At 41.6% G+C, this 26773-nt stretch overlaps 1 protein-coding gene across 1 annotated transcript in view; it reads left to right on the top strand.

The window, feature by feature from the left end:
- Nucleotides 1-26773, top strand: part of wdfy4 (WDFY family member 4) — a 277315-nt gene that overhangs the window by 71944 nt on the left and 178598 nt on the right. The window contains exons 19-32 of the mRNA XM_048616184.1: nucleotides 1849-2067; nucleotides 6488-6666; nucleotides 7877-8108; nucleotides 8204-8355; nucleotides 9747-9858; nucleotides 14081-14271; nucleotides 17601-17753; nucleotides 18411-18481; nucleotides 18979-19140; nucleotides 20331-20422; nucleotides 20525-20621; nucleotides 20716-20921; nucleotides 23167-23336; nucleotides 26123-26263. Of these exons, the coding sequence (XP_048472141.1) occupies nucleotides 1849-2067; nucleotides 6488-6666; nucleotides 7877-8108; nucleotides 8204-8355; nucleotides 9747-9858; nucleotides 14081-14271; nucleotides 17601-17753; nucleotides 18411-18481; nucleotides 18979-19140; nucleotides 20331-20422; nucleotides 20525-20621; nucleotides 20716-20921; nucleotides 23167-23336; nucleotides 26123-26263 (2177 nt within the window). The remainder of the gene's footprint in view (nucleotides 1-1848; nucleotides 2068-6487; nucleotides 6667-7876; nucleotides 8109-8203; nucleotides 8356-9746; nucleotides 9859-14080; nucleotides 14272-17600; nucleotides 17754-18410; nucleotides 18482-18978; nucleotides 19141-20330; nucleotides 20423-20524; nucleotides 20622-20715; nucleotides 20922-23166; nucleotides 23337-26122; nucleotides 26264-26773) is intronic.

The raw sequence follows: 26773 nt of genomic DNA on the forward strand, positions 1-26773 counted from the left end.
ATAGAGACATACAAGATGATCAGAGGATTAGATAGGGTGGACAGTGGGAGCCTTTTTCCTCGGATGGTGATGGCTAGCACGAGGGGACATAGCTTTAAATTGAGGGGTGATAGAGATAGGACAGATGTCAGAGGTAGGTTCTTTACGCAGAGAGTAGTAAGGGCGTGGAATGCCCTGCCTGCAAAAATAGTAGACTCGCCCACTTTAAGGGCATTTAAATGGTCATTGGATAAACATATGGATGATAATGGAATCGTTTAGGTTAGATGGGCTTCAGATTGGTTTCACAGGTCGGCGCAACATCGAGGGCCGAAGGGCCTGTACTGCGCTGTTATGTTCTATGTTCTAGGGATGTGCAGGCTAGGTGTGTTAGCCATGGGAATGCAGGGTTACAGGGATATAGGGTGGTGTTCCGGGTGGAATGGTCTTTGGATGGCTGGTGAGCTGAATGGCTTCTTTCTGCACTGTAGGGATTCTGTGACTTGCACTTAGAACCTTGTTACTCAGAGGTGGAAGTGCTACTAAGGGAGGCGTAACTGCTTCTAATAGCACGTTTGATGTAGCAAAACACTCCAAGATGTTTCTGAAGGTGTGGTTGAAAGTTAGACACCAAACCACATGAAGAGGCTCTTAAGATGGCTGATTGACATCCTTGTCAAAGTTGGTAGGATTTAAGGAGTGTTGTACGTAAGAGAGAGTTTGCAGAGGGAAGTTTTGAGCTCAGAGCCCCTAGGGGTAAAGGCAATTGCACAAATCTAACATAATTTGGAGGTAAGAATTTAAGGAATGCAGAGATCTGTTAGGATGTAAGCCTCGGTTGGGGAGTGGAAGCGGTGTTTACAGAGAAAGAGAGAGGTGGAACCATGGTAATTTCAGATGAGGATGAGGGGATGAAGATTTTAAATTTGAGGTACAGATCGACTGAATGCCAGTCGGGGAACACCAGGAATGATGGATAAGCAGGGCTTTTTACAGGCAGCAAAACTATGGATGAGCAGAAGAGGATAGCACACTTCCTGCTGCCTCAGGAAAGCAGCCAACATAATCAAATATCCCTTCCACCCGGTTATAATTTCTTCTATGACAAAAGTTTAAAAGCACATACTAACAGATTCAAGAACAGCTTCTTCCCCACTGTTATCAGACTTACCAGTGGATCTCTCATATATTAGAGTTGATCTTTCTCTGCATCATAGAACCCTTCTAGCCATTCAACCCATCACATTCACACTGGCCCTCCACAAGCATCCCACCCAGACCGACCCTCTCTATCCTAATCTATCCCTATAACCACATGGCTGATGCACCTAGCCTGCACATCTTTGGACTGTGGGAGGAAACCCATGCAGACACTGGGAGAGTGTGCAAACTCCACACAGACTATCACCTGAGGCTGGAATGGAACCCTGGTCCCGGTGCTGTGAGGCAGCAGTGCTAACCACTGAGCCACCGTGCCGTTCGTAGCTGTAACACCATATTCTGCATTCTATTCTATTACCCTGACGTACTTATGTAAAGTATGATTTGCCTGGTTAACTTGCAAAATAATATTTTTCACTGTATCTTGGGGCAATAATAAATCAAATCAAATCAAATCAAAAGAGAGCATTTCAATAGAAAGGATAATAGTCACACGATAGAGGATTGACCCAAGCACACTACAGAGCAGGTTGCTGTGAGGTTGGTTTGTGTGACTATGGGTTGGCTGAGTCTGCTGCAGGGCCCTCATGACGAAGGAGTGTAGCACAAACTGCCTCATCTCGCCACTTGGATAAGGTTGGCGAGAATGAAAGCAGACTGACTTGACCAACTTCTGCTTTTCTGACCTGGTTTCCTCTTTGTTCTCAGGTTGCCGGGGATTTCCACCACCTGTTGGCTTCACTTACTCCACATGGTTCACGGTTGTCAGCTTCAGTTCTGGATTTGACGCACATCCAGTCCGTTTCCTCACCATCTTCCGTCACACGTCAAAGATGGAGAAAGATTTCATTTGCTTATCCATCAGCATTTCAGCACCAGAGAAGCGGTTGGTCATTTCCACTCAGGAGGAGGTGTTTGAACCCTTCGGTATAGTGTGCTACCACTATTAACAGATTTCACCATAAAGTGAATTTGAATCGTAGAATCCCTACAGTGTGGAGGCAGGCCATTCGGCCCATCATGTCCACACAATACCTCTGAAGAGCTTCCCACCCAGACCTGCCCTCCTGCCCTGTTCCTGTAACCCTGCATTTCCCATGACTAATCCACCTAAACTGCACATCCCCTAAACAGGCAATTTAGCACGGCCAATCAACCCAACCTGCGCACCTTTTGGAAACCTGCGCAGACACAGGGCAAATGTACAAACGCCACACAGACGGTCGCCCGAGGCTGGAACTGAACCTGGCACTGTGAGGCTGCAGTGCTAGCCACTGTGCTGCCTGTATTTGTAATTGTTTCTACAAGATTGTTGTTCCATACATTAGCAGTTCAGATAGTTCTGGTATGTTGGCAATTGGATAATACTTGCTGCAGAATTGAGCGACACAGTGAAGGAAAACTCCATGTTTGATCTGTAACTAATCTCAGAGGCGTAAGGGTCTAGCCACTGATAGGATTCAGTGCTGCTGGGTTAAGGAGAGAGCTAGGACAGGGTTTCATGTTCCTTACCCCTTATCCAGTGGCCTACTTTTTTGGAAAGCATTTGATATGGTGGCAAGAGCATAATGAAATAGCCTGGTAATATACAACAATCTGGATTTATGGATAAATGCTAGGAAGCAAAACACAGGATGGAATGGGAAATAATGCTCGTGCAACTATTAAAAAGTGTCCATGACTCCAAAATGGGCCATTCGTTCCAACAGCCCCATGCCAGCATTTACTTTCCACAACTCTTTCCTTCCAAACCATTGTAATCAAACCCCATTCTTCTCTCACTTGTGCTTTCCCGTGCTGCATCTGTGCTATTCACCTCAGCTGTTCCCCCCGATATGAGCCATTTCCATTTTACATCTCCTCAAGAAGCTTCTCATGACCTCACAGTTAGATTTATCACTGACTTTCTCCTGTAAATAGTCTCTGGTCTCACCATCAAATTCATCCTAAAGGAATGCCTGAGACCTAATGGAATGAAGGGTCAGGAGACATGTTAATGAAATAAGAGGCTTTGGCCTCGTGGCACTATCGCTGGACTGTTGACCCAGATAATGTTCAGGCTGACCTGAGTTCAAATCCCACCATGGGATAGTGGAATTTGAATTCAATAAATATCTATAAATAAACTCGATGAATATTAAGGGACTAATGATGACCATGAATCCATTGCTGCTTTTTGGGAAAAAACCATCTGGTTCACTAATGTCCTTCAGGGAAGGAAACTGCCATCCCTACCTGGTCTGGCCTACATGTGACTCCAGACCCACAGCAATTTGGTTGACTCAAATTGCCCTCTGGGCAATTAAGGATGGGCAATAAATGCTGGTCTTGCCAGTGACACCCTCATTCCATGAATGAATTTTAAAAACAGAGTAAGGTTTTGGGCAGGAGATGCAAAGGGGAATGTGAGGGAGAATTTTTTTTTAATACAGCAAGCTTAAATGACTTGGTTCAAGCTGCCTGTGAGAGTGGTGGAAGGGGAACATGACTGATGATCTCAAAAGGAAATTGGATGGTCACTTTAGGAAAATAGGCAGGTCTGGGCATTTACAAAGGGAGAGAGCAATGGGACCTTAATCAGATGGCCCAATGGGCTAAGGAGTGGCAGATGTGACTTCAGACCCACAGCAATGTGGTTGACTCTTAACTGCCCTTTGGGCTATTAGGGATGGGAAATAAATGCTGGCTTGGCCAGCAATGCCCTCATCTCGTGAATGAATAAAGAGAGGAAAGGTTAATTAGGTGTGAATTGGTTGTATAAATGTGGGGAGCTAGTAATCAGCAGAAATGTGAGTTTTATAGTGCTAACTGAAATAAGGCTTACATGTAAAAGTGTGGGCTCGAATTCTGCTTAAATAGTCATCATTTGGAATTTTAAAAAATTCATTCACGGGATGAGGGCTAGGCCAGCATTTATCACCCTTCCTAGAGGCCAATTAAGAGTTAACCACATTGCTGTGGGTCTGGAGTCACATGTAAGCCAGACCAGGTAAGGATGTCAGTTTCCTTCCCTAAAGGGCATTAGTATAACGCCAGTTCAGATCTTAGCTGCAAGTGGGAATACCCTTGCGATTTTAAACCTTTTCATTATCTCAAAGACTTCCATTAGATCCTCAATCTTCTCTTTTCTCAGAATTGAACCACAGACTGTTTGAGTTTCTCGTAAATCTTTTGTGCAGCTCCTTTAGATACTCCAAGTTTGCAGTGAAAGGAGCCATATCCCTTTACTGCAGCAAGAATTTTGCCAAGTGACACGGAATAATTACCGTCCCTCCTGAAAAATTTAAACTTTTCCCACTTCGATATTGTTCTATGCAGCGCAATCGTATGTGTGGGGGTGGTGTGGTTTAAAATAATTTACGGTTTTAATTTTGCTCAGGATTTTAGGGAAACGAGTGTTGAGCTTTCAGCCTCACTTTTTAATTAGTTAATTCAGCGGCACACGATAATGAACAGTTCGGGCAAGAGACAGACAGGTCTGACAGCTCAGGGTGAACAATCCCCTAACCCGAACCACAGGGCAGCCTCAGTTAGGCCCACGTGTATTCCATTAAAACAGCAATAACATGTACATGCCTGTGGCACATGAACCGTATTTTAATATGGGTCAATGTCTAGGCAAAATATGGTCTGTGTTAAAATTGAGCTGCCTTTCACTTTACTGCAGCAAGAAAGGAAAGAAGGGCTTGCATTTATTAGCACCTTCCAAAACATCAGGTCATTTCTGCAGGCAAGAAAATAGTTTTGAAGTGTATTTGCTGCCTTAAATGTAGGGAATGTGGCAGGCAATTTATACAGAGCAATGTCTTACCAACAGCGATGGGATAAAAGACCAGATTAGCATCATTCTGCCTACAGGGTTCCCAACAATATTTATGGTCCAGTGACATGTGACACCTTTATCAAGGAACCAAAACAATTAGTTTCATTGTGTTGAATTGCAGTCTCATCAATTTCTTTCTAATCTTCAGAGCACTCGCACCTTTATAAACCTTCCCTGCTGCAATAATTGATGCTATTTATGACTGGTGGGTCAATGTAACACACATTAGAATTTCAGAACTTCTGAAAGTTGCCTAGACAGCAATAAGATGTAAATTAAGCAAGTCATTATGATGCTTCCAATCAAAGAAAGACACGCTTCTGTCAATGTGGATAACTGTGGACTGCAACTGGGTTGGAAGGACTCTTGGGGTGCAGTGGTAGTGTTGCTATGCCTGAGCCAGGTTAAAGTCCCACCTGTTCCAGAAAGGTGTAATAACATATCGGGTTGGGAATGATGGGGGGGAAATGGGGCTTGGAAGCAGCAGAGACAGTGGGAATCTCTGCAAGGAAACAAATAAGCCCTCAGCTTAAGGGAGATGATAGATATTTTATAGTATTGTGGAGAGAATCTGATGGTATAGACACTGACAGCATCTTGTCCTTGGTCACCCATTCTTGAGCTTGGGTTAGTGCTTCTTGTGACCCTGTTCCCTATAGTCACTGCAATGGCAAGGAACTCTCCTGTGAAATCTTCAGTTCGCCGTTCTACATGGCACCGCAAGACAAGCATCTTCTTGCTACCTCCATGTTTCTTGTGCCTTGAATTAGGAAAGTGCCTGTATTTTTTTGGTGTTGAATTTTCTTCCATTCAGAAGTACCGCCCCCCGATCTAACACTTGGAGGGTGGTCTGCCAGCTTGGCTAAAGGTTCTGTTCCACCTGCATCCAGAGGAACCCCACTGCCCCCCACCCCCCACCCCCATTCACAGGATGGAGCCATTGCTGGTCAAGTCGGTATTTATTACCCATCCCTAATTGCCCAGAGGTTTATAAGAGTCAGCCACATTGTTGTGGATCTGGAGTCACATGTAGGCCAGACCAGGTAAGGATGGCAGTTTCCTTCCCTAAAGGGCATCAGTGAACCAGTGGGTTTTTCCCCTCGACAATTGATTCACGGTCATCATGATTGATTCCAGACTTTTTTAAAAATTGAATTCAAATTCCACCATCTGCCATGGCGGGGTTTGAACCCAGGTCCCCAGAACATTACCTGAATCTCTGAATTAACAGTCCAGCGATGGCACCACTAGGCCAACACTGCCCCTGCAGTGGTTTATATTCAAGTTCCCCTTTCTTTCATCCCATTCTGGCAAAAGCTGGATGTCTTCCTGACAGCGCCAGTGAGTCCTGAACCTGTGCGTTGTTTTCCAACACCACACAGGAGGGTCAAGGTTGGTCTGAATTGCTGTCTGTAAGCAGAGAAATAGCCAACGTTGCTGGTGCCAGCGCATACTTAAGCTCCACAAGATTGCGTTTAATTCCACCAGTTGACCATTTCTTCTCCTTGTTCGTGTGTACACCAGATTGGAATGAACCAAGCCAGGACCAACAGTCTTCTGCACTAACCTCTGTCGAGTTCAACATCTCCAACTACTTAATTTGTGGTCAGTGGCAGCACTTGGCTGTGGTATTGAACAAGGACCTTCGAAGAAACACAACGGTGCTCGCATACATAAATGGAAAAGCCATAGGAACTGCTAAGGTTGGACCATCTGGCTTTCAGTTTTGAATTTATAAATGTGCGGTTTCCAATGGAGTGACATGACTTTATTTTCCATTGTTAAAATACACTTGTATCTCCCTTTATGAAAAGTTCTAACATTCCAATACATGATGATTTGCAATAGGCCAATTGTTTTGCAGAGTTGTTTCTCTGTTATTCAAAATACTCAAAGTCTCACACTATGGTTCTTACCATGCCCTACAAAAACACGTTTCAAAATCCTTTTTGTGATATTGACCACTTTTATACCCTGGCCCCATCTTAGACAGTCAACAGTCAAGGTAGGGTTAAAATCTGATTTTCTGAAGAAGGGTCCAGACCCGAAACGTCAGCTTTCCTGCTCCTCTGATGCTGCTTGGCCTGCTGTGTTCATCCAGCTCTACGCCTTGTTATCTCAGACTCCAGCATCGGCAGTTCCTACTATCTCTGATAAAATCTGATGTTATTATTAAACTGGTGAGAGTTCAGAAGAGATTTACCAGGATGTTGCCAGGATTGGAGGGTTTGACTTGCAAGGAGAGGATGGATAGGCTGGGACTCTCTTCGTTGGAGTGTAGGAGGTTGAGGGGTGACCTTATAGAGGTTTATAAAATCATGAGGGGCATAGATAAGGTGAATTGTAGGTGTCTTTTCCCCAGGGTGGAAAATTTCAAGACTAGGGGGCATATTTTTAAGGTGAGAGGAGAAAGGTTTTAAAAAGGCATAAGGGGCAATTTTTTAACCTTTTGGATGGTTTGTGTGTGAAATGAATAGCCAGAGGAAGTGGTGGATGTGGGTACGGTTACAATGTTTAAAAGACATTTGGATAAGTATCTGAATAAGAAATGTTTGGAGGGATATGGGTCAAGCGCAGGCAGATGGGACTAGTTTAGTTTGGCATGGGCAGGTTGGATCGAAGGGGCTGTTTCTGTACTCTATGACTCTATGGCTGTACGATAATATATAGATGTATGGGACACTCCTATAGATACTTGCTTTGAAGACAGTATCGTCTGGTTAAGTATCAATGTACAGATGTGGTGGAGCCTATGTTCGGATAGAAATTACAGGAAAGATTCTCTCCCCTCATCCACTGTTTAGAAAATCACAAACGTATGAAGGGAAACTGGAAAGTGATGTTTTGTCAAATGCAACGTAAAACTGTGATGATCGTGAATTCTTTGCAGTAATTCTGCCTCACTGTTAACAGATCCAATACATTCAGACATTTCCAGGGATGCATTTTTCCTCGGATTCATCAGCTGTCATCGATGTTCATGGAATTATAGGAACTCCCCAAATCTGGAAACAACGGTCCTCTTTAGTTTGGCGTCTCGGTCCAACTTGCCTGTTTGAAGAGGTCATTCCTGCGCAAAGTGTTGACGTTATTTATCGTTTGGGACCAAACTATTTAGGAAACTTTCAGTCTGTTTATTTGCCTGGTAGGTTGCCTGGTAAAACTCGGATTCACTTCACTTTCTAACCACAGGCTGAATTGTCTCTTGGTTTTTCAAAAAACAAATTTTTTCTACTGCAGGGAGTGATTTAACCAAAATATCAGAGCCTTTAGTACTTGTGGCAGAAGAGAAGGTATCGTTTGGTATCAATGTAGTGTCATCTGAGGTGATGACTGTGACAGACATTAGAATTAACTACAATGAAGTGGACAGCCGACTGATATCAAGTGAGGTACGTTCACATGAAACAAATGATGCTATGGTTCATCAAATTGTCCAGCAGCCACTCGTAAACCAACTGATAAGTGGGATTTGAAGTATTTTTGACACAGCAGAGGAGGCTACAAAATGATTAAAAAGAGATTATTTCAAAAAATTACAATGCAATTGATTTCGATGGGGAAAGTTGACTCCCTCTTGATGGAGATCCTGTGAAAGTTCTAAGGTTGTCATTGAGGTTCAGAAAAGGCAATAGGAGGAATTTCTTTACACCCTGTCAGAGAATGAGGTGGTTGCCACAGGAGCTGGTTGAGTCAACACCTTTTAAAGGAGAATTCGATGACCACATGAAGCAAAAAAAGATAAAGGAACGTGAGGGTAGGATACACTGGTGGAATTTGTATTTCTCCAGCAAAAAAAGACTTTTTTTTTGTGCTGCAAACATCCATAGTTCAATCTTCCCAGCAGTTGTGTTGCTATTCCCATTGTTCATTTACTAAAAGAAGCTAAAAGGGACTGAATATTCCCATTAACCTTCAAACAAAATCCTCAAAAATCTCCTCTTGGAAACTGTATGGAGTGATTCCATTTCATAAAATCCTTACAGTGTGGAAGTAGGCCATTCAGCCCATCGAATCCACACTTACTCCCCTGAACAGCATCCCACCCAGACCCACCTTATCCATGTAACCCTGGATTTCCCATGGCTAATCCAACTAACCTGTACATTCCTGGACTATTTAGCATGGCCAAACCACCTAACCTGGACTTTGGGCTGGAGGAGACACAGGGAGAATGTGCAAACTCCACACAGACAGTTGCCAGGCTTGGAATCAAAACTGGGTCCGTGGAGCTGTGAGGCAGCAGTGCTAACCACTGAGCTGCATCACCCCTACAGGCTTTATAAACCTGTAACTTTCAGGGTTCCTGCTGAACCTATAGCTCTCTGGCAGGTTCCTAATTTTCCTTCAGCTAGTGATTGGCACTTGATTCTAAGCACAGAATTCCTTCCCCAAACCTCTCCATCTCTCTATTCCTATTTTGAGACTGCCCTTACACTTTGACCAATCTTTTATCCCAGTACTTCCCTGTCTGACTCCGTGTGAAACCTTGTACGAATATTGCTCCTGTGAAGTGCCTTGGGACATTAAAGGGACAACATAAATCTAAATTGTTGCATGGTTTACATACTTCCTCTCTCATCCAAAGAAGATAGCAACAGGCAAAGCTCTCTCTCTCTGCTCACCATGGTCCAGCAACTTGGAATAAGCAACACAAAGGGAGGAGGAAGGATTTGTTCTATTCTCTGACAGCCTCATTCCTACATACTCAAGAGGTACTGAAGTACACCCAGTTTTACTATATTGATGTTGTGTTGTTCCTCTCTCCTTCAATTTGTTACAGTTGGGAATTTCGTCTCGAGATGATGCAATGCCTATTGTTCTGGCAAAAAATATGGCCAGCCATCTTCCTGGTCTAGCTCGAACTATTGGCGCACCAATTGCAAGCTTTTTTGGTAAGAAATATTAAATCATATTAACATTAAAAATAGAACTATAGGTGCATCAATGATAGGTTCACAATAAAGTTAGAGAGGTGTTTTGATCAGTTATCTGGGATAATCAGTATTATTTAAATTCGACCCACCTGACACACCTAACTTTCTCCGCTCTTGTGTGTGTGTGTGTGTGTGTGTGTGTGTGTGTGTGCGCGCGCACGTGTGCATGGTCTTTGCTCCAATGTATGTTAACTGGATGTTCTCTAAACTGTGTCATTAGGCATTCCAACATTTAGTGTCAGCTGTGGCTCAGTTGGTTGCACTCTCTCGCCTGAGTCACAAGGTTCTGGGTTCAAGTCTCACGCTGTACATAGAACAGTACAGGCCCTTCGGCCCACAAAGTTGTGCCGACCTATTATCCTACTAAGATCAAATTACCCTACATTATATTGTCATCCATGTGCCTATCCAAGAGTTGCCTAAATGTCTCTGATATATCTGACTCCACTGCCACTGCTGGCAGCGCATTCCATGCACCCATCACTTGAACACAGATATCGAGGCTGACCCTCCAGTGTATTGCGGAGGGAGTGCAGCATTGTCTGACATGTTTATTTCTCTGTCAACATCACAAAAACAGACTTAGCTGGTGATTTTAACATTGCTGTTTGTGGGAGGTGGCTGTGCACCAATTGGTTGCCATGTTTGCATATTAAAGCAGTGACTGCATTTCAAAAAGTGCTTCATTGACTGTAAAGTGCCCTGCATTTCCCATGGATAATCCACCTAACCTGCACATCTTTAGACTGTGAGAGGAAACCCACGCAGACACGGGGAGAATGTGCAAACTCCACACAGTCGCCCGAGGGTGGAATCGAACCCAGGTCCCCAGTTCTGTGAGGCAGCAGTGCTAACCACTGGGACTACATGCCACTTAATACATGCACCTTCGCAGTCACAGAGTCAGACAGCATGGAAACAGACCCTTCAGCCCAACTTGTCCATTCCAAACAGTACCATTTGCCAACGTTTCATCCATATCTCTTTAACCCTTTTCTATCCATCTACCTGTCCAAATATCTTTTAAATATAACATATTCGCTTCTACCACTTTCTCTGGCAGCTCATTCCATACACGCACCACCCTCTGTGTGATAATGATGCCCCTCAGGTCCCTTTTAAATCTTTCCCCTCTCAGTCACCACAATCGAGTGTGATTAGTTCAGGATATATGAGGAATTGTACCTGGAACTGTCTGTTGTCATTCACACCTGATGGCACCTTCTTCTTTTATTATTCTTAACCTGTAGTGCGCTTTAGCCTGTGTGTCCCATGCCTCAGTGGGTCAGACTCGTGGCTATGTGTCAGAGTTTTCTGAGTCTCACTTCCAAGACTAGAGCACACAGTGACAGTCCACTGCAGTACTGAGGGAGTGCTTCACTGTTGGGAGTGCCATATTTTGGATGACATGTTTAATCAAGGCTTCATCTGCTGTCTTGGATTGTCAAAGGAGATCCCACAGGTTTATTGGAAAAAGAATTGGTTTTTGTGGAAGCTTACTGTGCACAAATTGTTTGCCGCAATCCCTACCTTAAAATAGTTGAGTTCAATTTCTGAAAGTATTTTGTTATAAACGGCCCTTAGAAACACAAGAAACATAGAAAATAGGTGCAGAAGTAGGCCATTCAGCCCTTCAAGCCTGCACCACCATTCGATACAATCATGGCTGATCATGCAATCTCAGTATCCCATTCCCGCTTTCTCCTCATATCCCTTGATCCCTTTAGCCCCAAGGGCCATGTCCAGCTCCTTCTTGAATATATCTAATGAACTGGACCCAACAGCTTTCTGCGGGAGAGAATCCCACAGGTTCACAACTCTCTGAGGGAAGAAATTCTTCCCCATCTCGGACCTGAATGGTTTACCCCTTATTCTTAGACTGTGACCCCTAGTTCTGGACTTCCCCAACATCTGGAACATTCTTCCCGCATCTAGCCTGTCCAGTCCCATCAGGATTTTATGTTTCTATGAGATCAACCCCCCACTCCAGTTATTTTTCTAAATTCCAGTGAGTATAATCCCAATCTTTCTTTGGGTGATCTGGGTTTGTATTTCCCATTATGTAAACGTTAGCCCTTTTCTAATTTATATTTATTCCTTGTGTTTTTCCTTCCAATTTATGTTTCTGAACGATCTCTGAACAATTGTAGTTTTGTGCAGATAAATATCTTTTTAGCAAGGTAGTTTTGTTAGGAATATCTCGGCTAAATTGTCATCCTGGCTCTATGCCGCTGCTATTATCATCAGATTGGATACAAGGGATTAACAAATGGCTTGGTGTGGAAGTATTGCTGAAGAATTGACAAGAGCCTGAGCGTGCACGGAGATTGATAAGGGAATCGTTTTGAAAATAATCCTCGTTATTTATTTGATTGCTGTAATTAGTCCGTGGAAATTGTTCCCTTTATCTTTTGAATGAGGCGACAAACCAAAGCCCTATCTGCCCCGCACGACTGAATGGAGTCTAAAAGGGTCCCTGGGTGAGCTTTTTAATGAGCAGACCTACTAAAGGCTGAGGTCCTGGACAAATTGCCCTGCCTAATTTCTGTATCATTATTTACCCCATACTGTGACAACATTCTGTTGTAAACAAGTCATCAAGACCTTTTAGGCCTTTCTGATGAAATATTCTGAATAGGTTTATTTTATTGTAGCAATTACACCACATTCTATTTCCTTTGAGTAAACCCTTTAATTAAAAAAAATCAAAATACATCAATACTTTACCTGGAACGTACCAATTTACAGCACCTTTTTAATATTAAGGTTTACAGTTATATTGCACCACAGGGCTAACATGGCCCAAAGGTAACGATCTTGCTGCTAAAACAGAAAGTTGTGAGTCCTAGTCCCACTCTAAGATTGCAGACTGCAGTCTAAGCAGATGTTCCCTTGCAGAACTGAGGGAGTTATTACAGGTGATGAATCAGATGAGGTGTGAGAATGATGCCCCTTCTACCTCCTCTCGTGGCAATAAAATGTTGCTGAGTTATTTTGAATAACATCAAGAACTTCTGCTGGTGTCTTGACCAGCCTTTAGCCTCTATTCAATGCTGCTTTGACCACATTAATTGGTCAAGTATTTATAGTAATTGTAACGAGGTCAGCCAGCTGGAGCTTATCGAATATGAGTTCCCTGATTGGACCAGGTCAACAGCCCCAGTCAGGAAGCCTTGGCTGACAGGAGTGTTGCATTGTCCTATTCAGGCTTTGCTTGTTAATGTTACACTAGCTACATGGGTGCTTTCCTGGTGGTGGAAAATATAGAATAAAATTTTAGCACAATGGCATATTTTTACTGTGTCGCTACACATACATACACAGCCGTGGGTGATAGGGGAAAAGTATAAGCACTACTGCTAGCCCCCCTTTTGGGTGCAGAGGTAGTGTGGGGGAATTATTTTAAAAAAAACAGGAGTGTCAGAGGTTCTGTTCACTCTGAGAACTGGCTCTGAGGAAGCTGGACCAGTGTCAAAGACTCTTCACGTGTAAATAAAGGGTGACTTGGTGACAGGATACCAGCCTCCGTGGACTTATTTCAGTATTCATTCTTTGTTTGAAAGAATGTGTGCAAATTGGTTCCCATGTTTTTCTACATAATGAGAGCCTGAACTGCAGAGGAAAATACAATTAACATGTTCCGCAGAGTCTTTGAGTCATGAAGAAAGAGTTGCATTGATGTGGCACTTTTCACAACCTCAGAATTTCCAAAGCACTTTGCAACCAATGAAGCACTTTAAAGCATTTTCACTGTTTTAATGTAGATGTGTTGTGTTAAAGCAAGTCTTTCTCCCAGTCCAGAACATCTTCAAAAATTAATTTGTTAGAACATGATGTCAGTTAGTCCATCCAACCAATCATTGCATACAGTCTGATATCCTTAAAAGACTTTGAACCCAAACATGAGGTAGGTTGGATTATTGGATCTCCAAACCTAGAAAGACTGGAGATCGTCAATGAATAGTGTTGGTAGGAGCCAAGTGAATGATTGTTGTACTTTCTGTTTTACCTGATCAAGGCAGACATTTAAAGATCTAAACAACTATTTAGTTTTTGTTGTCCAATGCCTGGTTCCCGCTGAAACATAAGTGAAACATCCCTGTGTAATATCGTGATTAAAGTTTTGGCTTGAATATGATAAGCATGTGAACAATCATCTGCCATGATTTATCCTTTTTAGGAGTCAGGACGTTTTTTTCGAATCCTGCTGCCAACTGTTTGCAGTTCGTCGGTGGTCCTGCTGTGATATTAGGCCTGGTTGCCATGGCATCTGATGACCATGAGATCTATGCAGCTGTCAAGGTCCTGATTTCAGTTCTGAACAGCAGCACTCTGTGTGAAAAAGAGATGGGACGCATTAAAGGCTACAGGGTAAAGTGCCCCATTTAGAGATGATTAAAAGTATATTAGAAGCCAGAGTTTTGAAATGGTCTTCTGGAATTTTAATAAATGCAATTGAACCTTGAAGTTTAGAAAATTTCAGGAGGTCAGTCGATGTGGGTATAAGTATTGATTTTCTTAAACTCTGCAAAAGCATTAAATATATTTTGGAATCAGATAGCTTACGTGATTCAAGTATCTTTGACAAGAATAGTGCACTGGAAAACCCATCAATTTTGTCACTTTGTTTACCAAACTGAGCTCCAGGTTTGCTAATTAAACGAATACTGGCTCAGACAAAAAAAGTCATTGCATTATAATTGATGATCGTGAGCTAAAGATTGTCATGAGTTAAGATATTCCTTTCAGTTACTTAGTTTTAATCTTGAAACTCTTATCTGTAATCCGTACAGGTAGGAAATGCTACTTAAATGTTCCATATCCTAAGTGATTTACCTATTGTAATGATACTAATGGATTCATCTGTCAGAAGGTTGAATTGTAGCCATTCCTGCCATTAATGTTCAATATGAAACACATTCCAGAGGTTTGTAAGTGCAGAGAGAAAGGGGGTTGCAGTTGCTGACTTGTGTCATAATTACCTATTACATTACAGTGTGGCCTTTTTCATGTCCATAATCATACCTTCAATTATCATAGAATCCCTGCATCGAGTCCACACTGACCCTTTGAAGAACATCCTAGCCAGACTCATCCCTGTAACGTTTCTTGTTTTTTGTTTTAGTTATTCATTTTGTGGGACGTGGTCATCGCTGGCTGGGCCAGCATTTATTGCCTGTCCCCAGTTGCCCTTGAGAAGGTAGTGGTGAGCTGCTGCCTTGAACCGCTGCTGTGCACCTGCTGTGGGTTGACCCCGATGCCATTAGGGAGGGAATTCTAGGATTTTGACCCAGAAACAGCGATATATTTCCAAGTCAGCGTGGTGAGTGGCTTGAAGGTGGTGGTGTTCCCATATATTTGCTGCCCTTGTATTCATGGGTTTGGAATCAGATGGCTTACACGGTATAAGTATGTGATATATAATGGAAGTGGTCATGGGTTTGGAAGGTGCTGTCTGAGGATCTTTGGTGAATTTCTGCAGTGCATCTTGGAGATAATACACTCTGCTGCTACTGAGCATCAGTGATGGAAGGAATGGAATGTAGTGCCACTCCAATGGGCTGCTTTGTCTAGGATGGTGTCAAGCTTCTTGAGTGTTTTTGATGCAGAACTCATCCAGGCAAGTGGGGAGTATTCCATCACACTCCTGAATGTAGATGGTGGACAAGCTTTGGGGAGTCAGGAGATGAGTTACTCGCCATTTCCCATGGCTCTTCCACTTAGTCTCCACATCCCTAGACACTATGAGCAATTTAGCACGGCCATTCCACCTACCCTGCACATCTTTGGACTGTGGGAGGAAACCAGAGCACCTGGATGTAACCCATGCAGACAGAGGGGGAATGTGCAAACTCCACACCCAAGGTAGAATTGAATCTGGTCCCTGGTACTGTGAGGCAGCACTGCTAACCACTGAGCCATCGTGCCGCCCCAAGTTTAATCTTGAAGAAATTGAAGATTCTCACATATTACTCATAATCAAGAACGCACAATGAATTTATATATTTGCTGACAAATGTTGAGAGAACTGATAAACACCCTGATTGCAATGTTCCAAATGGGAAAGTTACAGCCTATCAGGAGAGAATGTTTTATGCCAGCTGCAAATCTCGAGCTACCCAACTATTAACTTGGGATAAGCCACAATTTTTTTTAAAAAGTCTGGATTTTAAAATTCTCATCCTTGTTTTCAAATCCTACCATGGCCTGACTCCTTACCAACTCCAGAATCTCTTCCAATCCTATAAGCTCTCTGTGCTCACCTAATTCTAGCCACTTGATTTCAATGGCTGCCTACTTTCTGGCTGTGCCTTCAGCCCTAGGTTTCCCTCTCCAAACCTCTGTGCCTCCCTTTCCTCAACTTATTGACTAAAACTTCCCTTAAAACCTTTGACAAAGCTTTTACTCAATAGTTCCTTATACTGCCTTCTGCAATTCAGTGTCATATTTGGTTTATAATGCCCCTGTGATGCTCGTGGGGACATTTAGGTTAGGGTGCCATGCTATTGCAGGTTGTTGCTGTACCAAATTCTATTCCAAACTGAGGAAGGGATACTGAGACAACGGTGATGGAAGGAGTGGAAGTAAGTAGTTGCTACTAGCTTGTATAAGTCGAAACCAAAACATTAACATCTGTGTAGGAAAAATTGATAACTAAGCGTTTGTCGTAATGCACACAAGGTATCTAAAGTTGTCAATAAGTGTGCAAATAAACATATATTCTCTATCTACCATATGTGTAATTTTAATCATGTAAATTCATAAATGCTGTTTGGTAATCTCTGTGCCTCATGGTTATCGGTATCACAAAATTGCCCATAGGATCTGAGATTTTATTCTTTGAGAAATGCTCTTGTCAAATAAATCAGCAGATATTTAAATTATCTTTACGATGAAATCAAATCCCTCTGTAAACAGGAGTACTTCATTAAAATTGTAGAAATTATTACAAAACTTTATTCACCTTCAACGTTCTAAAAAAAATAAATATCCAACAATTTGAATTAAAGCAACATTAAGCAGAGAGTTAGTGCTCAGAGGACTTTTGCATTAACAGGTAATTCAAATTCAAAAGACACCACAAAAGTAAACTTCACTTAAGTTGTTTTTTGTTTAAATTATAATTACTCCTTCCAGATTGTGTATTAGTTTCCATTTTGAGTTTGCACATTCCCCCTCTGGCTGCTTTTGTATGTTGCTGGGTCATACAGCACGGAAACAGATCCTTCGGTCTAACCAGTCCATGCCGACTGTATTCCCAAACTAAACTAGTCCCACCTGCCTGCGCTTGGCCCATATGCCTCCAAATGTTTCTTATTCATGTACTTATCCAAATGTCTTTTAAACATTGCAACTGTACTGGCATCCACCACTTCCTCTGGAAGTTCATTCCACACACGAACCACTCTCTGTGTAAAAAGAATTTGTCCCTCATGTCTTTTTTAAATCTTTCTCTTCTCATCTTAAAAATGTGCCCCCTTGTCTTGAAATACTCCAGTCTAGGAAAATGGCACCTGCCATTCACCCTATCTATACCCCTCATGATTTTATAAACTTCTATAAGGTCACCCCTCAACATCCTACGCTCCAGCAAAAATGTCCCAGCCTATCCAGCCTCACTCACCTTATAACTCAAACCCTCCATTCCCAGCAACATCTTATTGTTATAAATTACATTCCACTCTTTTTGTTCCATTTAGCTTTTAGCTCTGCTGTTAAAAACGAAAGTGAGGCTGTTAAACGCCAGAATTTTTCAACTTATCCTGACCATCGTTGGAACTGCAGAGCTGGGTCAAGGAACCTCGACAATTTGCAACGACTGTGCTTTCAGAGACCTCCTCTGTGATTTTGAGGTAAATGTACTTTGAAAATGCTCAATTTGTCATCAAGTGTTGGTAGATTGTTCGGCTGAGCAAGCTGTCATGACATGAGTTTGATGCTGCACTGAACACAACGACTGGGTTGATTATAAATTTCTTCGCCCAGAAAGTGGTGAGCCTTTGGGATTCTCTACTACAGAAGGCTGTGGAGGCTAAAACATTGAGTGTTTCCAAGGAAGGAGTTAGATCTGGATATTTGGGCTAAAGGGATCAAAGAGTAGGTAGAGAAAGCAGGAACAGAATCCAGAGTGGGGTGATCAGCCATGATTATATTGAATGGTGCAGCAGGCTCACAGGACTGAATGGCCTACGCCTGCCCCTATTTTCTATGTTTCTATATTCAGCCTTTAAAGTGGGGGTTCGGGTGAAATCTCTGACTGATTTAATTTTGTTTTAAACTGCAGGGGTACTGCAGAGTTGTAACTGTGTGGATTGGCCATCAAGTGTCTTGCATCATTGCCAAACGTTGACTTCAGATTAGGGATTGGTAGCCTCCTTTTTTGTTTGTTTTTAGCTTCTTGTGAATTAATGCAGTTGGTACAAGAGTGTATTAAGTTCTGGGGTTGTTTGTGCCCACAACACGTTTTACATTGTCTTCTCACTGACACTAATGGCTTTCATTTTTCGAAGATTTGGCTGAATTCTCCAGAGTTGCTTGATCTGCTGCTTTTCAGACATTTTGTGGAACTTCTCAAAAGCAGGTAACAGTTTACGTTTCAGGAATCATTATGATCTCATTGCTAAATGATTTAATTTGAATACTTGAATTACTATCAGGGCAAAGCATATCTTTTGATTACTCCTATATGTGGCCAAATGATTAAATCCATTGTTTGTTTGATTTTGAACTTAAAAATATTGCCAACTGGGAGAGACTTTATGGGAGCACTGATGGAATGTGAATCCTTTGCTAGAAATGTGACATTTTTAATTTTTATCCTTCTTCTGTCTCATTTTATATTGCTTTTTTCCTCCCCCACCCCACCACCCTCCACCCCGCTACTGTGAGTCATCTTAATGTGTCTCTGACAAAACATTTCTTGATGAGAAGCCACAAAGGATTGCTTCCTTTTCCTGCATTATGACTAATTGGTTGCTAATATCAGTGAGTTGCCAAGTCGGGCCACCAGCTCTCCTTTGTTAGTTCATATTGTGTCGTACAAAGAATCACCTCCGTGTCATTGTCTTTCTCCCACAGTGATGGATGTCGCAATGCTGAAGTCATGCACAGACTTCTGTTGATACCGAGACTTGTCTTTCTGCTGAATGACCCCAATAATACCAGGTCAAAGGTTCATGTCATATGCACCATCCTTGCAGAATTGCTGAAAAGTTACTTTACCACAGCAGATCTCCTAAGGTAATGTTGTGTGTGGTGATTTTACAAAATCCCAGTGTAGATGGTCCATTGGCGAATTGATGAAATTGCTTTCCGTTTCTTGTTTTTATCTTTCATCAATTCCCAAGAGTAGATGAATACAGCAAATTAACTATTTGCTAATGTGTGCAAGCTCTGAAGAGGAATCGCCACATTTGGTTTTAAATCATGAGGAAGGATTTTAACAGTGATCCCATCCCTTCTGGGTGGAGACATAAGGATACCTAACAACTTTTAAGATTCAAGGATTCAATTGATGTTTCAAGTGGGTTCCAAACTGATGAAGGGCCTTTCATTGGATATTGACCAGTTTTCTCATTCAGTTGCTGACTCATTTGTGCAATTGCGTTAAATGTGCAATAGCTCTTGTTTATAGTATTGGACTAGCAATCCACAGGTCACACCTTCATAATCTCACCGTGGCAAATTAGGAAATTGAATTTCAAACAATCTGGCCATTTGTCGAGGTGGTTATGCTTTTGCGAATTTATTAATTCAGCATGGAAACACATCCATCAGTCCAACCAGCCCACGCCGATCATAATGCCAAACTAAACTAATCCCGCCTGCCTGCTCCTGGCCCATATCCTTCCAAACCTTTCCTATTCATGTACTTATCCAAATGTCTTTTAAATGTTGTAATTGTGCCCACATCTACCACTTCCTCAGGAAGTTTATTCAACACATGAACCACCCTCTGTGTAAAAAGATTTGCCCCTCATGTCTTTTATAAATCTCTCTCACCTTAAAAATATGCCCCCTAGTCTTGAAATCCCCCATCATTGGGAAAAGACACCTACCATTAACCCTATCTGTATCCCTCATGATTTTATACACTTCTATAAGGTCACACCTCAACCTCCTACAGGGTACCTCAAGATTGGGAATAAATACCCAGTGCCACACAACACGCCCAGAACAAGTATATTTTTAAAACTAGATTCTCTTTCATTATCTAGCATTTATAGTTATTTTACTTTGTTTATTTCTTTCGCATTTATATATGGACAGTATGGCAACGATGGCCTGTATCAGGAAACATGAAGAGATGACATAATTTCATGGCTGCCATTTAAAATGACTGACATAAATTATAATGAAACATTGTGGTATAATTAGAGACATATTTGAAGGTTGATTACTATTGAAATATTTAATGTTCTCTATTGAAGGATTGGATTATTCCTTACTTACACTTTGCCTCCAGCTTCCATGAATGAAAAATTAATTTCACTTGAAAGAGTTTCTGATACGTCAATAGACGGTGAGTCTTTTTAACTTATTTAAGACAATAATATTCTGGATGCATCTCCCACAAATACTAAACCTGATCGGTCTTACTTTTAATTTCTTTTGTTATTTGAAGCCATACATCATGTACCTGGAAGGACAATATGGCTAAGAAACCAACTGTTGAGAATGCTGCTTAATGTGTGTTCCGGTTACCTTAATCAAAATTCTAAGTAGGTACTTGCTCGCTCTCCTTTCATTTTTATATAGTTTTCCTGTAAAGTGAAAAATGCATTTTTTTTAATTAAAAAAAAATGTTCCTGTCAGAGATCAAGAGAAAATGTTTACTTCGCTGGGGCCTGACTGGTTCTTGCTTTTCATGCAAGCTCATCTTCACCCGACCACTGTAATCCTCAGTACAAAACTACTACTCCACTTCCTGTACAATCCCGTGCTGTTGGTCAAGTTCAAAGATGGCATGCCAGCAAATGTATGGTTGGAGAACAGTACTGCAGAGTGCAATATCCTGATGGGTATGTTTTAATGTATGTAAGACTGGAGCTTTCATCTTCTGTCTACAAATCATATTTCTCATATATACTCCTTTCCTTCCACCCATTTTATGGCTCAATAAATTTTGAGTCTGTATGCTTTTGACACTTGAAAACTTTTTAATATGTCTGCCTGCTCCAAAAGCTTTGCTTTGTTCTATCACTGTGGTGATGCTTCAAGTTCAAGCCTAGGGATACGTATAGCCGTTATGTCAGCTTTCTACAACTGGTCATTAAAGGTAGTTCACATTTCGAAAATAAAGGTGAAATTAAAGACTGAAGAGATAAGATTGATGGCAGTTCGCAAGAGAACCAGAAGGAAAATGAGGAGAATTCTTTTTTTTTAAACAGCAAGAGTTATTGAGTCGATACTGACTTTCAAAAGGGAATTGGGTAAATACTTGAAGGGGAAATATTTTCAGTGTTGTCAGGGACAGTTGGGCCAGAGAAAAGAGAAAGGATAGGGGATTGTCTCCTCTGGCTTGGTATTAAATACCAGAGGGTGAATGCTGGTCAGTCGGAGTCCTGTCATATTCTTGTCCAGTCTGAGTTTTATTACACACCACAAAGCCTAACCCTCCTGATTACTTGCTTTCTCTTAATCAATGGGCTGAATGGATGGTTTGTGGTGCAAAGTGACGTCCTTCAATTCCCACACTGGCTGAGGTTACCATGATGGCCCCACCTTTCCCCATTACTGAGGTAGGTGACCTCAGGTTAAACCACCACCAGTTGTCTCTCTCCAATAAGATAGTTGGCTTCTGGGACTATGCCAACTTTATCTTTTATATAAACATCACCTGCCCAACCTACTCAATCTCTCCTCATAAGAAAATCTCTCCATACCTGATATCAGCTTAGTAAACCTTCTCTGGCTGCCTACAATGCTAGGAATATCTTTCCTGAGATAAGGAGACCAAAAAACTATTCGCTGCATTGTGTGTGTGGCCTGACAATTGCTGTGTGTAGTTTTAACAAGACTTCCTTATTTTTACATTCTGTTCCCAATTATACAAAGGCTAACATTCCATTTGTTGATTTTCTAAATTTTCCCAATCATCCAGCTTACTGCTAATCCTTGCCACATTGTTTCTTTTTACTTTCTTTCAATTTGATACTGTCCTTAACTTCCATGGAACTTCCCTGCCCAAACCTGCAGCTACAGGTTAAACTGCAGACTTCAGTTTAATGCCAACAATAAAATAAATTGGGCTAAGTTAGATTTGTACAAGATAAAGATGTAGACTTTCCTATCCAACAGAGGCACATACTCACTCCTCGGCTGAACTGAGTTTGCTGGCTAAATTTATATGCTCCCAACACAGAGAGTCTATCACAGTCTCAGTCTCCATTTTTTGCTGGCTCTTAACTGTTCTACTCTTTCCTTGGAGCCCTTGGGAGAAACAAACCCTGCTTATGGCTAGTGACTACAATCTGCGTTTAATGCCAACTACAAAGCACAAACTAAATTGGGCTAAGTTCGGATTATACAAAGTAATGATTTTGACTTTCTTACTCAGCAGTTGCACACACTCAGTCCTAGCAGAGTGGGTGTCAATAGTCTTAAATAAATTACAGTGGAGCCTAACCATCTGATTTCCAGGCGTACTTGTTCCAGCACTTACTCGATAGTGATATTACATTGGCTGAATACTTAGGCTCCTTCACACCCTGCTTCTCCCACCTTAAGTCCAATATTGGTGAGTTCAACGTTAGCATTCAAAATTGGCTCTGGCTGAGATTAGGTCACATTTGTGATTGAACCTAGGGGATGTTTTCTCTGAAACTGTTCTGAAACTCAGCAGCCAGGACTCTTTACCAATGGGGTCATTGAGCAAAGCCTTGCTGCCTAGTGCATATTATGGACACTTTTATAAAATCACACTATAAATCGGAGCCAGATTGTGTTTTAAGCAGATGAGGGAAGTGTTAGAAGCTTGCAGCATAGAGAGATCATTCTAGCCATCGTGCCTGTATTATCTCATAGAAAGTGAATTTTTGCTTAGACCTACATCTCTCCACTTTTTCTGTGCAGACTCAATAATATTACTGTAGAATCTTAATGATGTTTGTCATCCAGTTGCCCAGTTGCTAATACAACATTTAATTTTGTTGCTTTACTGTAAATGTAAACAATTGTTTGCAACACCATACTGAAATGATCAAAGATGTTATGCAGTACTTAGAATGCTGAAATGTATCTTGGTCAATTTCTCCTTTGTTACAGACAATATCAAATCTCGACCTCAGGCCTGCAGCCAGACACTGTATTTAGTTCCTGGATTTGAAATAATGCAGATATTTTTGAGCCATCATGTTGCCATACCTGAACTGTACCTGCTCCTGGCTGCATTGGTTTTACAGAAACCAATTGATGAGATGCCAGAGGATTCCAAGGTAGGGATTTTCTAACTGTACAAAATCGACCAGGCTGCTTTTGTTGTGCTGTTATAACTGCAGGATTAACTCACTTTAATACTTTACTATATTTGCTGAAATGTAAATCAACACACTGTTTTGAGAGAGGTCAAGCAAATAAACATTAATGTTCTATGTTTGAAAGCACTCCATGGAAACACCACCACCTGCAGGTTCCCCTCCAAGCTACTTACCATCCTGACTTGGAAATATCTCATTGTTTGTTCACTCTCACTAGACGAAATTTAATTTGGATAAATGCGAGGTATTGCATTTTGATAAAACAAACAAGGGCAGGACTTATGTAGTTAAAAGAACAGGGCGAGCTAGGGGTTCAGGTACATAATTCTTTGAAGTTTGTGCCACATAGAGATAGGGTGGTTAAGAAGGCATTTAGCACGTTTGCCTTCATTGTTCAGATCTTTGAGAATAGGACATTATATTGAGGTTATACAAAGTGTTGGTCAGGCCTCCTGTGGAGCACTGTGTCCAGTTCTGGTTGCCCTGTTATAGGAAGGGTATTATTAAGCTGGAGAGGCTTCAATAGAAATTTACCAGGATGTTGCTGGCAAGGGTGCGTTTGAGTTATAAGGAGAGACTTTTTTTGCTGGAGCATAGGAGGTTGAAGGGTGACTTTTATGAAGGTTTATAAAATCATAAGGGGTATGGATAAGATGAATGACAGGTGTCTTTTCCCTAGCGTTGGGGTTTTCAAGACTAGGGGGCATATCTTTAACATTAGAGGAGAAAGATTAAAAAAAAAGACCTGGGGACAATTTTTTTCTACATAGAGTGGTTCGCATGTGGAATGAGCTTCCAGAGGAAGTGGTGGATGCTGGTACAGTTAGAACATTTAAAAGACATTTGGATAAGTACATGGAAGAGAAATGTTCGGAGGGATATGGGCCAAGCACAGGCAGCTGGGACTAGTTTACTTAAGATTACGATTAGCATGGACTGATTGGACTGAAGGGTCTGTTTCTGTGCTGTATGACTCTATGACTCTAAAACCCTGGAACTCCCTTCCTATGAGCATTGTGCATATACCTTCAGCACATGGACTGCAGTGGTTTATGAAGGCTTCTAAAGGGCATCTAGGGATGGGCATAATTGTTGTTGCAGCTAGTGATATTCGTGGTCCATGAGTGACTAATAAAAAAAGTCCTGCACGGGAATTTCACCCTAGATCATGTACACAAACCTTTGGAGTAAGGTTTGAATCTGTCACCTCCTGATTCAGCGGTGAAAAGTCCAACATTGAACTGAAGTTGAAAATAAAATGTGAGCTCTATTTGATAAACCTGGGAAATAAAGGATATTTCATCAGTGAATCCTGAAAAAAGTCCATCTGCCTGCAGTTCCTTTTCACTGCTTGTTGTTCACCAAAACTTGTCTTTTAATAAAAGTGAAAGCTTCATACTATATACTTTTGGTGCTACAGAACTGTCATTCAGTCAACGGACTGTGGCAATACGACAAACCAAATGGACAGATCTTCATTGCTGACGGAATCTGTGCCTCTATTATCCCCGCTGATTGTCCAGTGGCATATTTGATTGAAAGTTTTGAACATGAGTGCTTTATGAAACTACATTCTGTATACACTGAAGAGATCAAACAAACCTTTGCTATCCCATTATGTATAGACTTTTCTGAGGAATTCTTGGGACAGTTATTACAGATATAGGCATGACCACATCGTTCCTGTTTTTATAGAAACCTACCTGTAATGGTATTTTGCTAGCTGGCTAATGTTACTTTAGGTCTAATACAACGGTAAATATAACTATTTGCACTTGATTACTCGTGCTAATGATGGATTAGAGTTTGAGGGTATTAAAGTCTTGTGGTATCTGAATTATCACCATGGTGACATGCATGTAGCATGTTCGGTGACGCAAGAGATTTTAGAGACTGTTGAGTCCGCACAACCAGAAAAGTCCTGCCAGCATAGTTGAAGGTCATGGAGACCGGAGTTGTGGTTGTAATTGAGTGTAAGAACAATGAGTGACAGCTGGAAGTTGTGGAGAATAAGTGAGCGTGTATAATTACTGAAAATGGCTTTCGTGAAGCAGAACAATAACATGTGATTCACAGCAGGGTGGAACAAGGTGCATTTATGTGTTCTACACTGCCGTGCATAATTGTATAAGAAGATCTGATCAAGATGAAACAGTGGGACAATTAATTAACAATATGTAGCTTTATGTATTTTTGTAGTAACATGATCCCCATCACCTCACTATCGGTGGAGATAAAATGTGGCTACTGAAATCATATTGTAAAGCAGTTTGATATGGCATATGTGGGGAATGGCCTTAGTGCCATACCTGAATGTGTGTAGAATGTTAATATTAAACGAATAATTTACTGACTCTTAAATTCCAATTTTTCACAAGGATTTGGTCTGGATCCTTAATTTTGTTAATCTGCCTGCGTGAAAAATGTTTTACAAATTCTAAGAGTATTTCTGGTCAAGGTTCTGTTAAAAATATGTGTCATGAAAATCCACTAAAGTGTCAAACCAATTGAATGAGAACAGAGAAGACAACTCAGAACATCCAGGTCTCCTCCATGCCATGACTGACTTCAGTTAGCAATCTTGGAATGTTTCTGACATGTGAAAAATGAATAAACCTGTCAATTTTAAAAGGAAAAGTGAAGTGCACGGAAGGTGAGGTGCAGTGTTTAAACAGTAGTTCATGACATGCACTTAGTGAATGAAAAGCGGCCAGGTTTTTAAAAGCATGAATTGTATTTTCTAGATGGACCTTGACATGATGATTACTTGGCTCCTTGAGCAAGTGAAATCAAATCAGTGCGAAAAGTCTGTGAAAATCCCGAATGGATTGTGTACTGAAGCTGCTTTGGTTTTGCTGGAGATGGTGAGAGCTACATTAAGCAAGGTGAGACCGTGCACTTGATGTTGAAATGTGCTTTCAGATGTTGGGCAGTGAAGCACAAACAGTGCCTCTTAACTAGCACAGTACCACAGAAACACATTCTGTCTTTGCATCACCTCAAGTGGTTCACCACTCAGTATAACTCTGGCAGACATGTAGCAAATCCTAGTGTACAGAGGAAGGTTGCTCCAACTGGTACTCCCAATAGGACAGACTTCTCAAAAGCAGTGAAGGCTTGTAGACTTACTGCCAGGTCCTCAATGTCTTAAGTCATCGCTGTTATTGGTAAATTATGGAAACGTCGAGCAATAGCGTCATACAGCATGGAAACAGGCCCTTCAGTCCAACCAACCCATACCGACCATGTTCCCAAACTAAACTAGTCCCACCTGTCTGCGTTTGGCCCATATCCCTCCAAAACTTTCCTAATCACAAAATACTCCAAAAGTCTTCTAAACATTGTAACTGTACCTGCATTTACCACTTCCTCTGGCAGTTCATTCCATACACTAA

This window comes from Rhincodon typus, chromosome 34, assembly GCF_021869965.1.
Source record: "Rhincodon typus isolate 14 chromosome 34, sRhiTyp1.1, whole genome shotgun sequence".
Lineage (NCBI taxonomy): Eukaryota > Metazoa > Chordata > Chondrichthyes > Orectolobiformes > Rhincodontidae > Rhincodon > Rhincodon typus.